General features: G+C 36.7%; 1 protein-coding gene across 1 annotated transcript; it reads right to left on the bottom strand.

Moving 5' to 3' along the window:
* Positions 1 to 535: 535 nt before the first annotated feature.
* On the bottom strand, positions 536 to 6,377 carry LOC134656611 (arylphorin subunit alpha-like). The gene is made up of 4 exons (XM_063512167.1): positions 6,323 to 6,377; positions 2,094 to 2,227; positions 1,347 to 1,720; positions 536 to 539 (listed from the first exon to the last, which is right to left on the bottom strand). Exons 1-4 carry the CDS (start codon positions 6,375 to 6,377, stop codon positions 536 to 538), a joined length of 567 nt encoding a protein of 188 aa, XP_063368237.1.
* Positions 6,378 to 14,867: the final 8,490 nt, after the last annotated feature.

The raw sequence follows: 14,867 nt of genomic DNA on the forward strand, positions 1-14,867 counted from the left end.
ATTGGCATAGGCACGTATTTAACCGGTCAACTAATTAATCGAATTTGGGTAGTTTAAAAAAAATAGAAATGGGTACTAAAATTAATAGATTGGCAACAAAAACGGAGCCTTAAAATATATCAATGTGAGTTGATTATTTTTAGGCAGGTACCAAGTATTCATTTGTCAACTGAATTATTATAATGGAGACCAGGTCTGAAGATTTTAAAAATAAAACGGCTATCTATTAATTCAAAAATGAAGTTCTTTTAAAATATTTTGTTTAGTCATCATACGGTCAACCTAACACGCTCCTCCTCGCTTCGCTCGTCGTCGCACCTATCTGTTGACTCTGGCAGGACACAGTGGTAACTATTGAAATTAGTAATTAAAAATTGAAAGATCTAATGGTATAATGGCCGTTAGGTGTTTCATGATTAGGAATTTCGACTTTAAGTATACTGACCATTGCGTATTGGTAAATTAATTTGAGGTCTCTTGTGTAAAAAGTGACCAATCTTCATTAAATTTAACTGTTTTCGTGTTAAAATACTACCTAGCTGAAACGATATGCTCAATTATGATAACTTAGGTGTGAACAACTAGATCACAACCAAATTTTATGACCGCTTTATAATATTAGTTGCCAATTTATTATTTTAGACGCCAACTTATCACTTCAAGTTCCCTATAATTTTTTTGGGTGGCTTGATTTTGCTATTTTTAATAATATGATGCTTATATTTATATATGAATAATATAATATAATAATGAATAATAAATTTCCTCCTCTGCTTATATTTGTGGCTAATATAATTTTTTTGGCGCTAAATATGAATGCACAGCCATTAGTTATTTGTACAACAAGAGATCAAAGTTTGATATTTCTTCGAGTGCTTATTTTGAGGGACTCAAAATAAGAAAGCGAAAGATTCTAATTTAGAATCTTGAGCGTAGTAAGGGACTCAAAATCGCGCGAGATGTAAATAACTTTGATCTCGTGTAGTTCACAAAACTTTTCACCTCAGCAGTGAGAACATATTAGAGAACCCGAAAAATATATTCCTTCTTCATCACTTACCTATTCACTCATGTTTTCTTAAGATATACCAACAATTCAGTTTTCACCTCAGCAGATCGAACAAGGGTACTTTGCTACTTAAAAGCAGTGAGCAAAATCGCATTTTGCTCATTTTGTCTCACTCAGTCAAAATGAGATTTTGCTCACTGTTTTTAAGTAGCAAAGTACCCTTGTTCGAGCTGCTGAGGGGAAAATTATATTATTATAATTATGCCCGATGAAAGTTCCTGTTTACTATTTTAGTTGTCCGGTTAATAATAAGCCATTGGCATAGAATATGAATTGCCCGTTTCGGTTGATGGTGCCGTTTTGGAAGGCAGTGCCGTTCTGCATTTTTACGCGATAGGCCTCTAGCAAAGTCTTCGTGTCTACGAAGTACTGAGGGGACGTCTCGTATGGAGAAGGGAGCACCAAAGTGTTTGTGTCTGGACGCTGATAGATGGCAACGTAGAATGCGTAGAGAAATTGCCCATCATTGATACGCACTCGGGCTAACGCGCCGGTTCTGATAAAGGTATTAAAGTCGCCAGCATAGTACAAGAGCCTGGAGAGAGCGATGGCTTCCTCTCTCATTCGGTCATTAGACATAGAAAATGTCTTGTCTTTGGGCATGAAACCGCTCTTGTAGTATTGCAGGAAATCCTCGACGGCCTTTTTATTCTGTAAAAAAGGGTTGGTTTAGCGACATCAGATTGTATTTATGGAAAAAATTACGAATTATGAGGAAGATGAAGGAATTTATCGGGACGAGGTAAATGGGATTGCTTGATGCGATTCCTTATCTATCATATTAAAAAAAACAATACTAGAACGCAAGATGGAAGCAAACAGGGAACAAGAAACTCAAGCGCAAGCAACGTATACAAAAAGCAAATTAAATGTTACGAGTATGTCATACTGATTGCTTAGCCAGGGGTCACGAAATCTGGCGTCTACTCCACCGACAAGAGCCAGGCTTTTGATGACGATAATATTATGATGATGATTAGATATTCGGACCAACGATTCTATATTTTTATATAAATTAACTCACAGTGTATTTGTTGATGTTAGCTTCTACATCGTATGCGGAGCCAATACGCCACCAGTCAGCATCCGTCCTCTCCTGTTGTATGTTCTCCAGAAGGCTGAGGACTTTTTGTTGACGCTCGGTGTCATTAGTTATAACTGAAATAGTAATAACTTTTGACAAAAAAAGAACCGACATAACAAAACAGTATACCATCATTTTATAGTTTTCGTCGGCCGTGCCACTTCATCAAGTGTTGCTTTTCTAGAGAGAATGCTAGAGCTAATATAAAAGTTATACCCCTTATTGTCTAGTTATACCCCTCAAACTTGAGTTTCTTTTTAAATCTTGAAGTCGCTTATCTTAAGTAAGGTCAGTTGACCCCAAGACCCCACGGCCAAGACTAGCCGCGGTCTAGCTAGCGTGAGTCATCCTTAACAGTTTCATCATAGGTATGGTTTTTGATCCGAACCTTACGGGTTTTTAAAGATATTTTACTCACGTTTCACGTCAAAACACATATTGTAAAAAATTGTGTAATGTACGGAACCCTTGGAACGCGAGTCCGACTCGCAGTTAGCCGGTCTTTCATACACTATGTTGACTAAATACGTGAGCCCCCAACCCTCACATCAACCCTCCATCAATTATGGAGGGTTGATGTGAGGGTTGGGGGCTCACGTGTGTGGGGGGTTGCCTGATTCGGCGTTCTTTATGTTCAATTAACATAAAGAACGCCGAATCAGGCAGTGCAAGTTTTACAAACTTGCAAAGGTATTGTTTGAATGTGGGTATAGCAAAATATAGCAATTACATGCGACAATTTCTTTGTATCATTAGAAAATGAATCTTATCTCAAAGCCAATAGCGCATCTTTTATGCTTTAGGTTTCCCGCTTCGAAATATGTGATGCTCACTGTATGCACATGCAGAGTTGTTATTTCAATTGCTTCCTCGGGTGAGTCTGCTTAGGCCGTAAAATAAGCCTCATGGCATTAAGTTCACCTTTTGTGCATTAAGGTTTTCTTTTGTGCAATTTAATTTAAGTACCTAAATAAATAAATAATCTACAGATCCATACAAACGTATAAAAAAATAATCAGTGTTTCCTTAATTATTGTAAATTTTGTGATAACATGCATGTAATGTTGAAAAGTTCGAAAATCTGGAAGTACCTAGTTCGTTTTATTCATATACAATCGGACATTTATGATACTGGTAGCAAAGAATCTTTGTTGTTCTTAAATTTAAGAGAACTATGATGGTGTTCTACAGGGACCGCTTTATTACTAGGGAGAATTATTATCTCATTCAAAATGATTAATTAATTAAAAAAAAAATGGTCTCTTTTCTAATCACAGCAGTGTTTGTCGTTCTGTAAATATGCTCAATTTATTAGGTACCGCAACCAACCAATATTAACTCAACTGTAGTCTAGTACTAAAACTATGGTCCACAAGTCCGAGACGTAATTAAGTTATAATTACAAATATTCTCTTTAGTTTTGTCTACGTTTTTTCTTCCATTTATAGGTACATATATTTACTTTACACGTATAATTAGTTTACCTATTCAAATAATAGTCCTATCTAAACAAAGTTATTCCAGTTAATTTTGAACGGGAATTATAAATGGGAGCTTTTGGACTATAGTTTGTGGTTTTACGGTTATAATCTATAGCCTCCTAGCTAAGACCCTGCGTACAATTTTTTGTACATATTCCCAAAAAAAATATTAAAATTTCATTGAGAAACTATAAGAGTTCCAAATTCAAAAACAAAACAAATGCTTCTGGGTCTCAGGAGGATCAGAGGCGTACCAATTTAAATAGGCTCTCTGAATACACAAATTTGTGGATGCATCTTGAGGTCATGTTACATCGATATTGTGACAACTCGACTCAACAAAAGCAAGGGAATATATGTACAAAACCAGGAACTAAGGTAATGTTTTCCTTCCTTGCACGGGTTTTCCAATTTGGGATGAAAATGCGCTGCCATTTTTGTTGCTATATTGAATGGAAAATGTAGGTGCACCTGCTTGCCTACTGAAATTGAAACAGAGGGTAAATTCGACTGTTGTAAATGGCAAAATTCGTGATACATGTCGACCATGTCCACATGAATTTCGATGTCACAATCTGTGTACTTAATTTGCTTGAGCAAGTAAATATATGTAGGTAAGTAGATGGGTTACACACACTCAGATACTTAGCTACTACTACTTATATGCTTAGCAGCACGGATATGATGGTCGTTCTTGTCTACATGGCAGCGTGATAAAACGGCATCCGTCACTTTCTATCCCGCGGTGTTGCAAGTGACAGTTATTTTTCTCAAAAATGGACGGCAAAGTCGACGTTGCCGGTTAAAAAATAGGTCGCGAAGTGCGTAGTTTATGGTCATTCAAAAAATTAAAAAAATAAAAACATTGCAGTCTTGAGGTTTTCGGGACTGCAATGTTGCAAACAAATTCCATTATTTAACGAGTTCCAAACTTTTTAAAACTTTAAATGGCCATATCAAATGAAGGCATAGGTCCCTTAAACAGCCAAACAGATGATCAGCACTTATTATTATAAAGCCTGTAACAGACTATCGCACCGCACCGCGACCTTGGAGCGTCGCACTCAAAAGTGAGAGCGAGAAACGGATATCTCTTTCTCGCTCCCACTTATGGGTGCGACGCTCCAAGGTCGCGGTGCGGTGCGATAGTCTGTTAAAGGCTTAATGTTAGTACGGCGACTATTTAGGTGTCTCAAATAGGTTGGCGTATTTTCAGCAGAAAAATACACTTCTTTTTTTTTAAAGGCGGCAAGCAAATCTTTTTAATGGTTTTACTTTTTTCTGTGAAAATTAGAACGTTGATTCTGTAAAATATTTCTATTTCTTGCACCATTTTTGAGAAAAGCACTATATATGACTCGGCACGCCGCGCCGCGTTCGCGCGTTGTCCGCCTACGTAAGCCGTAACGTTACGCTCCGTAGCGATCAAAACGTAGTGCGACAGTGACAGTTGTGTCCCTGTCGCACTAATATGGACGAGTGATAGAGAGACACAAAGCGTTTCGTTGTCGAAGCGATAGCGATTGTCGGCTTGGCTAGGCCAGCTGAGCTTGTAACTCGCAAACTTGCCCATGGAATGCCTCCCCTGAAGAGGCAGCTTTTAGTATGTGTATATTTATCCCGGGGCCGTATCCGGCGGCGACACGCCCTCTACTTTAAATAGCTGCAATGTTGTTCAACTTCGCGCGTACTGGGCCATTCCACTATTTATCGTGTCATGCCCTCTGGCAACCCCATTTTAGGTGTTGGTATTTTGTACTACATGAGATTTAGTACCTACAATATGGAAAACAAACAAGACAATTTTGAAAAATCTGTAATTAAACTACATATTGGACCAACGGCCATGATCTTTTTTCTTTAGGACTTACTTATTGCAATCGGAGACTTTACATGTGTGAAGATTAATAAACCCCTAGCGTAAAACATTTAGATTGCAATATTTACGAAAACACGCATATTTAACAAACTGCAGTAATTTTAAAATGATTTGTTCTATAAAGTATGAAAATCAGCGGGATTGCCTCTTATTTTTTAAATTTTAACTTTTTTGTTCTAAAAGCCATAACAGACTACCGGACCGCACCGCGACCTTGGTGCGCCGCACCACGTAATAAGTTAATAACATAATAAAAGCATTTTAAAGACTTTAAAAATAACAATTTAATGAATAATATAAGCAATCTTTATCTTGTATTTTGTTTTATTTTCATGAATATAGTGCTAAATAACTTAAAAAACCCATTTAATATCGTACAAACGTTTAACTGTGGCTGTATAAGATTCTGCCTTTGCTCATTTACGCAAGTGTAAGTTAAAAAAAAAATATTGTCGGTGTATTCCTTTTGGTTCCCGCCTTATGAAATCGAGTAAATACAATTCAACGAAAGAAATCAAGAATAAATTATTTTAACAATTTACTTAAGTAGATCATTTTTTATAAAAAAAGAATCTATGCGGGTTTTGTAAAAATGAATAAGTACCAATTGTTCCAGGCAAGGAAATAAATACACTATTTTTCCATTTCGTTTCCACCCAGTTGTTCATGGGACGGGGACGCAGTGGAGTATTATACCACTTTTCTGCGCTAGAGAGCATAAACGTATATAACTTTCTGCGCACTTTTTAGAACAACAACGACCAACACTTTCAGAGCATGAGATATGAAAAATAAAATCCAGTACTTACCAACGACTGCTAGCGCGCAGCCAGCCACGCTGACCAGAAGAAGTGCTTTCAACATAGTGCCACAACAATTGCAGTAGCAGAAAGGACGCTTCACCTTTTTATATCTTTTATGCACTTGTTTCAATATAAAAAGCAATATTTGTTTGCAATTTGCAGCTAAATTTATTTAAAGCTATGTAATTTATGTGAACATATGCTTGTGGATAACACTATTCGACATTCACGGCAGATCTTGAACGACCTTGACGTCTTTCGAATATTGCTATGGACCAAGATGCGTGGAAGAAAGAGATTTGCCCAGCAGTGGGACACAACATGCTAATAAATAACAATCGGTTTTCGTTCGTGGGTTCGAGTTATCTGCGTTTGGGCCCGATTCGGATTTTGTAATAGACATCTATTAGATATCTTTTAGACATCGCCAAGATACGATAACGATATGTTTAAGATCTAACCTGTCAAATTTGACTTTTCAGCGATTCTGGAGATACTCTTGAACGATTTCCACAAGATATTACTTAGAGATCTAATACACATCTAATAGATATCTAACACGATCTATCGTAAAAGTGACATTGGTTGTCCGAATTGCGCTGCAAAAGAAAACTAGTTGAAATCTAAACTATAACGTATCTAGAATGGATCTAGTACGTGTCGTCTCTTGTGAATATCTTGAAGTTCGAATACGGCAGTTTATTTCTGCCTGTTATAGTATCCTACTGATAGCGTTGCTAAGACTCAGGTCTTTTGAGTCCTCTGCTTTAAGACTTATATAATATAATTATTTTTCATTGAACTTTAATAATGTCAGGGTGCCTAGCCAACGTGCCAATCGTTTACGCTCCATAGCGTACAGTTATCTCTCTTTATAACTCTTCCATATTAGTGCGACAGAGACAGTTGTGTTTCGTTTGCTACGAGCGTAAACGATTGGCACGTTGGCTAGGCACCTAGCTTTGATTGGCAACGTTAGTTCGTAGGATATCAACTCAGTAGGTGCCTATACGAGTAAGTAAGTAGAACTAGGAATATTTCGCTTAAAATATATCCTCCGTCTATAACATGGAAGTGATCAATGTATGAGAGCATCCATATTACTCTCCTTTTGTTTGTTCTGATCTTCAACCAATATTACGAAAGTCTTTGTTTTATATCCAATATTGCTGAATGTCAAGGATTTATAATCGCAAATAGTTGTTGTCCTTCGAACAGTTCGAACTCCCTTCGAACGACCTAAAGTGTCATTCAATAGAAATTGCTAACTATGTAAACAAACCGCCATACTAAAATTGACACTGAATGTCAATTTACTAGTAACTTTTGTTTACATAGTTAGCAAGTTCTATTGAATGACACTTTACGTATGTCCTACATGTGTCACAATTCGTTACACATGTAGGTCATATTATAAGTAGAGTCTGGCTAGCCAAAAATTGTTGACAGATATTTCGTTGTTGTATCGCCAATTGTCTATGATTTAAAAAAAAGCTAAAAGTCAGTTGTCAATTTATGTCATTCATTCAAATTGTTTGCGGGCTAACTAGTCACTGCTAACTAAAATCAGCAACTATTATTAATTATCTCATTATAATTTTCGATTTATATACATATCGACATGACACTGGCTACTGTAATAAACGCCATTTAAAAAAAAAAAAAAAAATTGGTTGCGGTTTATAAGGGGTTTATTTTAAACAAATTTTAAATAATATTAATAATGATACTGAGTGAGGTCCGCAAACTATTATATAAGCTCGTAAATAATTACGACAATGTGCGAAGTCGACGTGTAGCGTTGTATAACGAAAAACTGCAATGTTTACATGTCCTAAACAAATGTAAACAAATTAGGAGGTTGGTGCTCTATAAATATTTTGATACTTAACATTTAGCATATTTGGCATAGTACTTATGTAATTTTTTTGGTGATGGATTAATATTACGGTATTATCAAGCTAGGTTTTATTTACACTACATTTCATTTTTCGTCTTGTTACAATGGTATATGGTGAGAAAGTGTAAAGATATGTGTTTATCGTTGACTGTATACTTTACATAGTGGTAGAAATTATGTGAGCTGACTTTGAGTGTAGGTATATTTACCTTATATCCTTAGGTAAGGACACGTAAGGACGTGTGCACAGAAAATCAAAAATATTTTCTTGTATCAAAACTATAATTCCTACTAAACAAAGTGTGACCAGCCCAAAATTTTTTGAATTTCTCGCCAAAGATCTGTGTAATATTTCAGTAGCCAGACTCTACCTAGTAGCTATCTATACCGGGCTTGGAGGATACAACTAAACGGAGTAGCCATTAACAGGCTTTCCCCTCTGTCGAAAATAGGCGGCCAACGGTCATACACAATGTATGGACTGACGTTTATCTGACATGGCTATTTTTACGTTACGCATACATTTGACGTTCCCCTCCCCCGCAAAAATCGGCAGACTGTTTTGTACAGAAAATTACAGACATGGCGTCTCCGTTTGATTATATCCTCCAAGATACCGGGTGGGGTGGGGCATGTAACAGATACAAAAAATTGTAGGCTGTACTCCTCAATCAGACCAACATTTGTTCAGCTATTTTTAAAAATAATTAGTTTTTTAGCCTGCTGGTGGCGAGTTAGTGGGTTACTTCATTTAATTTAATTTTGTCATAATAATATATATTTTAAGCTTAGATTTAAAAGTGGAAAAATTACTGTCTTGGGTGAGACTTGAACTCACGCTCTTACGGCAGATGTCGCTCGGGCCCCCTTGACCCATATGGTGGAAAGATTTGCTGGCTATGGATGAGGTCTTGGTGGCTCGGCAGAGCGCTGGAGTATCGATCCAGAGGCCGTGAGTTCAAGTCTCACCCAAGACAGTAATTTTTCCACTTTTAAATTTATTTTAAGCTTAATAGCATAGATCGCAGACGTTTCTGCCTGTCAAAAATTAAAAATATATATTTTGTTGAATGTAATTAAGCATCACATCATTATATTATGTCATTAATAAAATTGTCCTTCGAACGACCTACGTATGTCCTACATGTGTCACAATTCGTTACCCATGTAATGTAGGACATATTATAGGTATAAGTAAGTAGTAGCTATCTATACCGGGTGGGGTGGGGCTTTATTATTATTATTTATTTATTAAAGTACATCCACATCATACATATTATAATTTACGCTAAACATATTTTAAAGGTAATAAATACTGATATGTATGACAATTATGGGGTACCTAACATTGACTAATTATCGCATCGCAGTGAGATCAAACTTAACCTAAAAACTATACAATTAAAACGAAATCTAAAATTATACTAATTAATTATAACTATAAAACTACAGGGAATTTGTTATTGAAATTTAAAAGTAACAAAAAAAAAACAGCTTGGGGCTTGTAACAGAAACAAAAAATTGTAGGCTGTACTCCTCAAACTGACCAACATTTGTTTAGCGACTTTTAAATTTATTAGTTTTTTAGCAAGCTGGTGGCGAGTTAGTGGGTTACTTCATTTAATTTAATTTAGTCATAATAATAAATATTTTGTTGAAAAGAAGCATAACATCATTAAATTGTGTCATTTAATAAAGATAACTAATTAATAATTCTAAACTGACGATTAAGATTATTTGTAGCCAAAATAAAATAAATTAATGAAATGAAAATTTACGAATTATTTTAAGTTTAAAATAATAAAAATATCCTCTATTTATAACCAGAAAAATTAAAATCGTTACAAAAGTAAATAAATTGTAAATGTACAACGGATATAATTATATTCCTGTATTGTGTGAATATCTACGGTATCTAAAATATTAATTTGTATTCAGTCTCCACGACAACTTTGAAGAAACTTTGTTACTTATGTTTAAGGCTGTCATTCACATTACTTAATTGCGTCCTTGTATAATTAATATTCGTGCAAAACCTGAGGAAACTGTCAAAATAAAGAAAATTAACTTTAACGGAAATTTCAACTCTGCTTATAAATAATATATTATATCATCTTAATTGTTAAAGTTACCCTGCCAACACAGCGCCCTGATAATTACCGACTTTTTACGGTAACCAAAAAATCCATAACGCTGGAATCCGACCATTCCAAACAACAGATCACTTACCAATTTGATGAAGCATTCGAGGTCGACCTAATACAACGTGACTATGCAATAATCGCAAGTTCATTCGTATGTACGCGTGATCAAACGTTTCGAACTCGAATAGGGGTGTCCCAGGTAGGTGATTGACATTCGCCATATCTCAGGACGGGCCTTACGGGCACTAAAAATGGTACTAGTTCAGCGGTGTCACTCATGAATTCGAGCCAATCGTGCAGTCTAACGCAACTAGTTGCGACCAATCGCGCGCGTGATGCGAACTCATCAACCAATCGCGTTGTAGCAGTGTCACACCGCTATACTGGCCCCATTCATGCCTCATTCTTATTGCCCGTAAGGCCAGTTCTGAGATATATATGTCAATGAGGATACCCAGTTTATGATATCGCGTGACCACGCGTTGTCGCGACTTATTAGGGCGCTAACCCGGGGTTAACCGGTTAAACCTGTAGTTACCATGGTTACCAATACAATTTGACGCTGGGTTAACGGTTTAGTGGGATGGTGCCAGTGGGCCTTAAAGGCAGTTCAAATCTTCTGCAAATCAAAAATTTTATTATGAAATTTTGACTGTTATAATCTTCACAGAAAATATGCTCGGAAGGGTTTTGACTCGCTCATTCATGACGCAACGGTCTTCGCCATCCATATCCATATTAATATTATAAATGCGAAAGTGTGTCTGCCTGATTGTGTGTCTTTCTGTCTGTTACCTCTTCACGCTTAAACCGCTGAACGGATTTAGTTTAAATTTGGCTTAGAGATGGTTTGAGTCCCGGGGAAGGACATAGGATAGTTTTTATGTCGGAAGTCATCCCTAAAAAGGGTGAAAAGGGGGGTTGAAATGAGAAAATTAATGAAACGCCTGTTAATTGGTGTAAGCAAGCATAGTATACTTCAAATTATTGCCATTCGTTGTATCCAGGCGCTATACTTTAACTGCTGGGACTAATTCCACGCAGACGAAGTCACGGGCAAAAGCTAGTTGCTTCATAAAATATAAAACGTATTCTAAGAGAGGTGGTCTATATTCCGACCTACCCCTAACGAGGACGACCTCTTGACCCAAATGGCTGACGGTTTATATCTCAATTTCTCGAGAATAGTTGAAATTTGCCCATTAATCTTCTTCACAACCTTTGGGTTTATAAATCTTTCTAGGATTCTTGGAATACATTTGCGAGTTCGGGGAGCGTTGTGAAAAAAAAAGATAGTTTTATTTATTTTCTAAAGACGTTGATTGCTTTGTTAACCATTTTTCTGAAGCGCTAGTAACGATGGAATAACGGTAGCCATTTAGAAAATACGTTTTTAACGTAGATTTCGATGTTTTGTTAGTTTAGTTTTTTTTTAATGTATACTTAGTACCTAAGTTTAAAACTTACAGCTATTTTAGTACATCTGTAAACCGGACCTTTTTAGTGCAATACTTACTCAAGCAGTTTTATATTATATAAATTATTGATGTATATGTCGTAAGCATTTTGTAAGAATCCGCCGTTTACATTTTACAGACATTTCGCCATTTGCAAATTGCCTTCGGCATTTTGTAAAATGTCGGCATTATGTATAATACTTTATGGCATTAACGGCGTTTGTAAACGACGGATTCTTACAAAATGCCTGTGACATATGCATAATTGCCAAAAGTCCTTAAACATTTAGTCTTTTTAACATTTAAACTTTTCATCCGATTTTCTTGTAATTACTTTCAAATTCTCACATAAAAGATCACAGCGGTCGGTACCGGCTGTCAAATTACATTAAAAGCCTTGTTTATTGGCTTTTCCTAATTGCTCTTGGTTTATAACTGTCAAAATGCTCCTCTAGTTCCCTTGACGAGTAAAACAATCTTCTAACGAGTTATCTCTTCTCATTCCAACCCCTGACCACGCCATTTGTATCGATGACTTCGATTCTTGTTTGAGACTGGCAAACTTCATTTTGCTAATAGTCTGGCTTAACGCTGTCTGCAGTCTGGGCTATAACCGCGAAAATCGAAGTTCGTAAATTGCGGGCATCTGTTTCTGTCTCTCTAATTACGCCTTCATTGGAGTAAAAGAGAAAGATCTCCGCAATTTGCGCATTTCGGTTTCGCGGTAGCCCCTCTGCACAGTTTGTTTCAATTAGTTACTTCACATTTCAGATGTACTTCACATGACCGTAATGAAGTTTCGAACAAAGAGTTCAGATAAGGATGACCGTGTATATGTACGTACATTTTACTTCAAATATAAATATTTTTTATTTGAAACAATTTTTTTAGGATCACCTCATTTAAAATCTTGGATGGCAACAGTGCTGCAACTGTTGTGAAATTACTGCTGCGGCCTTGACGTAGGCGCTGTCACTACCTATCAATTTATTAATAACATGAGTGAGGGATTGAACGTTCTAATCGCGACAGTAAAATGCGGCTACGAACGTCAGACATTTTATCAAGGAAATTGACTAAGACAGCGCGTTGGTAAACGCCACTGCAGTTGCCAGCCCAATATCATCTTAAAAGAAAGGTCAAAATCATCTTAAGGTTAAAAGTATGACAGATGTTTATCCAGTTGTAAGTAATCACAGCTTTTTTAGGGTTCCGTACCCAAAGGGTAAAACACGGGACCCTAATTACTAAGACTTCACTGTCCGTCCGTCTATCACCAGGCTGTATCTCATGAACCGCGATAGCTAGACAGTTTAAATTTTCACAAATGATGTATCTCTGTTGCCGCTATAACAACAAATACTAAAAATAAAATAAAATAAATATTTAAGGAGGGCTCCCATACAACAAACACGATTTTTTTGCTCTATTTTTTGTTGATGGTGCGGAACCCTCCGTGCGCGAGTCCGAATCGCACTTGGCCGGTTTTTTTTGTATTAACCGTTTAACGGTCCAGATTAGAAAACATACACGATTCAAGCCAAAAATTATACAGCAAAATTTACGCTCGTAACATCATCTTTAGGACTTCAAAAAGGTATCTCTTTGAACATAACATGGGTAGCCGGAAATAGCGACGGCACAGAATAAGTAATAGTATTATCATACAGAACGGACACGCACCGCCCCGCCCCGATTCGGATTACCTCGCCCGCGACAGGCCGCGACATGAATGTGTGCGTAAGTCGCTCTACTGAGATTCCGTCAGGATTCCGTCAGAAACTCAATGACGCGTGTACAGACGTGCCGCGCACACATATAAACGCAAATCATTTTTGATGTATGGCGTGTCCGCCCTGTGGCGACGGTTAAGCGGGAGATATCCGGCTCGTGTTCCGGGACACGTCGGGCGTCGTGTCCCTCGCCAAGGGGACGCTATAGGCGACGTGCATTGAAATTTTTCTAGCGAATACAGCTTACCTATTTTATAATACGTAATTTTCCGATTTTAAGAGCGGTTTCGCACTACGTCCGATCCGAATCCGATCCGAATCCGTGAAAATATGATCCGAAGTAGCCGTAAAACTATTTCTATGGTAATTTACGCACTAGATCCGTCTGTTTCTTTCCGAAATCGGATGACGGAGTTTTTTTCTGTAAAAGTTATGATTATGCGACTTTCCTGTGGACATCATAAAATAAAGGGATTTAATTCTCAGTTTAGGTATCCTTATTTGAATACCTCCTGCTTTGAATTTGTATGGTAAAAATCTTAGAAAAATGTACTCGAATCGTTGATGTTCACAAAATTAAACCGGTCAAAAATATCACAATACGGTTGACAAAAATTCTTAGGTCCTATTCTAAATACCGTTTAAATATTTGCGTGTATTGGATTTTCACATCGTATCTTCTGTAGGTACTTATGCTGTTAATGATTTTGTAGCTATTAAACAACATTGTTAAAGGAAACCGCTAACAACAATAAAACAAAATTAATTTTGTATTAAGCAGAAACGTCTGCGAACGATGCTATTTTCCAAGACAGTGAATTTTTCCACTTTTAATTTATTTCGAAGCTTAATAATAAAACAGTTATTAAGCTAATGTAAGCAAACCGTCGAGTTTGTCGTTTAAGTTGACGCCGCTATTGACAAATTATCGTCACGAAAATAGCGCCTGGTGTTGTGTCATTCGAGGTTTGTTAACTCTAGAGCTCTATGGATATTGATGGCGACCTTATTGGTTTGTAGTTATGTTAGGATTATTCCGTAAATACGGTACCTACCTAATTAGGTACATAATTTTAACAAGAACAGTCGTAAAGTAGGTAGTGACTGTGTAGACCTCGCGAGCTTAACTTAAAACTGAAAAAATGAATGGCTCCGCCATTAAAAAAAAAAACAACGGGTTGCACTGCCGACAGAAGTGAAAACTCAATGACTAGTCCAAAATGTCTGCAAAACTATGTATAATTAACCCATCCTCCTTTCTATTGAAAAACTTTAGTTCCGAAATTGCTGGCCAGTGAGCTTAAATTTGTAGCGTTA

Source organism: Cydia amplana, chromosome 18 (assembly GCF_948474715.1).
Source record: "Cydia amplana chromosome 18, ilCydAmpl1.1, whole genome shotgun sequence".
In the NCBI taxonomy this organism is placed as follows: Eukaryota; Metazoa; Arthropoda; class Insecta; order Lepidoptera; family Tortricidae; genus Cydia; species Cydia amplana.

Bases quoted from the DNA above. Each gene is read 5' to 3' on its own strand.
- LOC134656611 (XM_063512167.1), bottom strand. From the start codon at position 6,377: ATGTTGAAAGCACTTCTTCTGGTCAGCGTGGCTGGCTGCGCGCTAGCA. The intron at 2,228-6,322 runs GTAAGTACTGGA...TTACTATTTCAG, and splicing joins CTGCGCGCTAGCAGTCGTTG to TTATAACTAATGACACCGAG. The intron at 1,721-2,093 runs GTGAGTTAATTT...CCTTTTTTACAG, and splicing joins CTAACATCAACAAATACACT to AATAAAAAGGCCGTCGAGGA.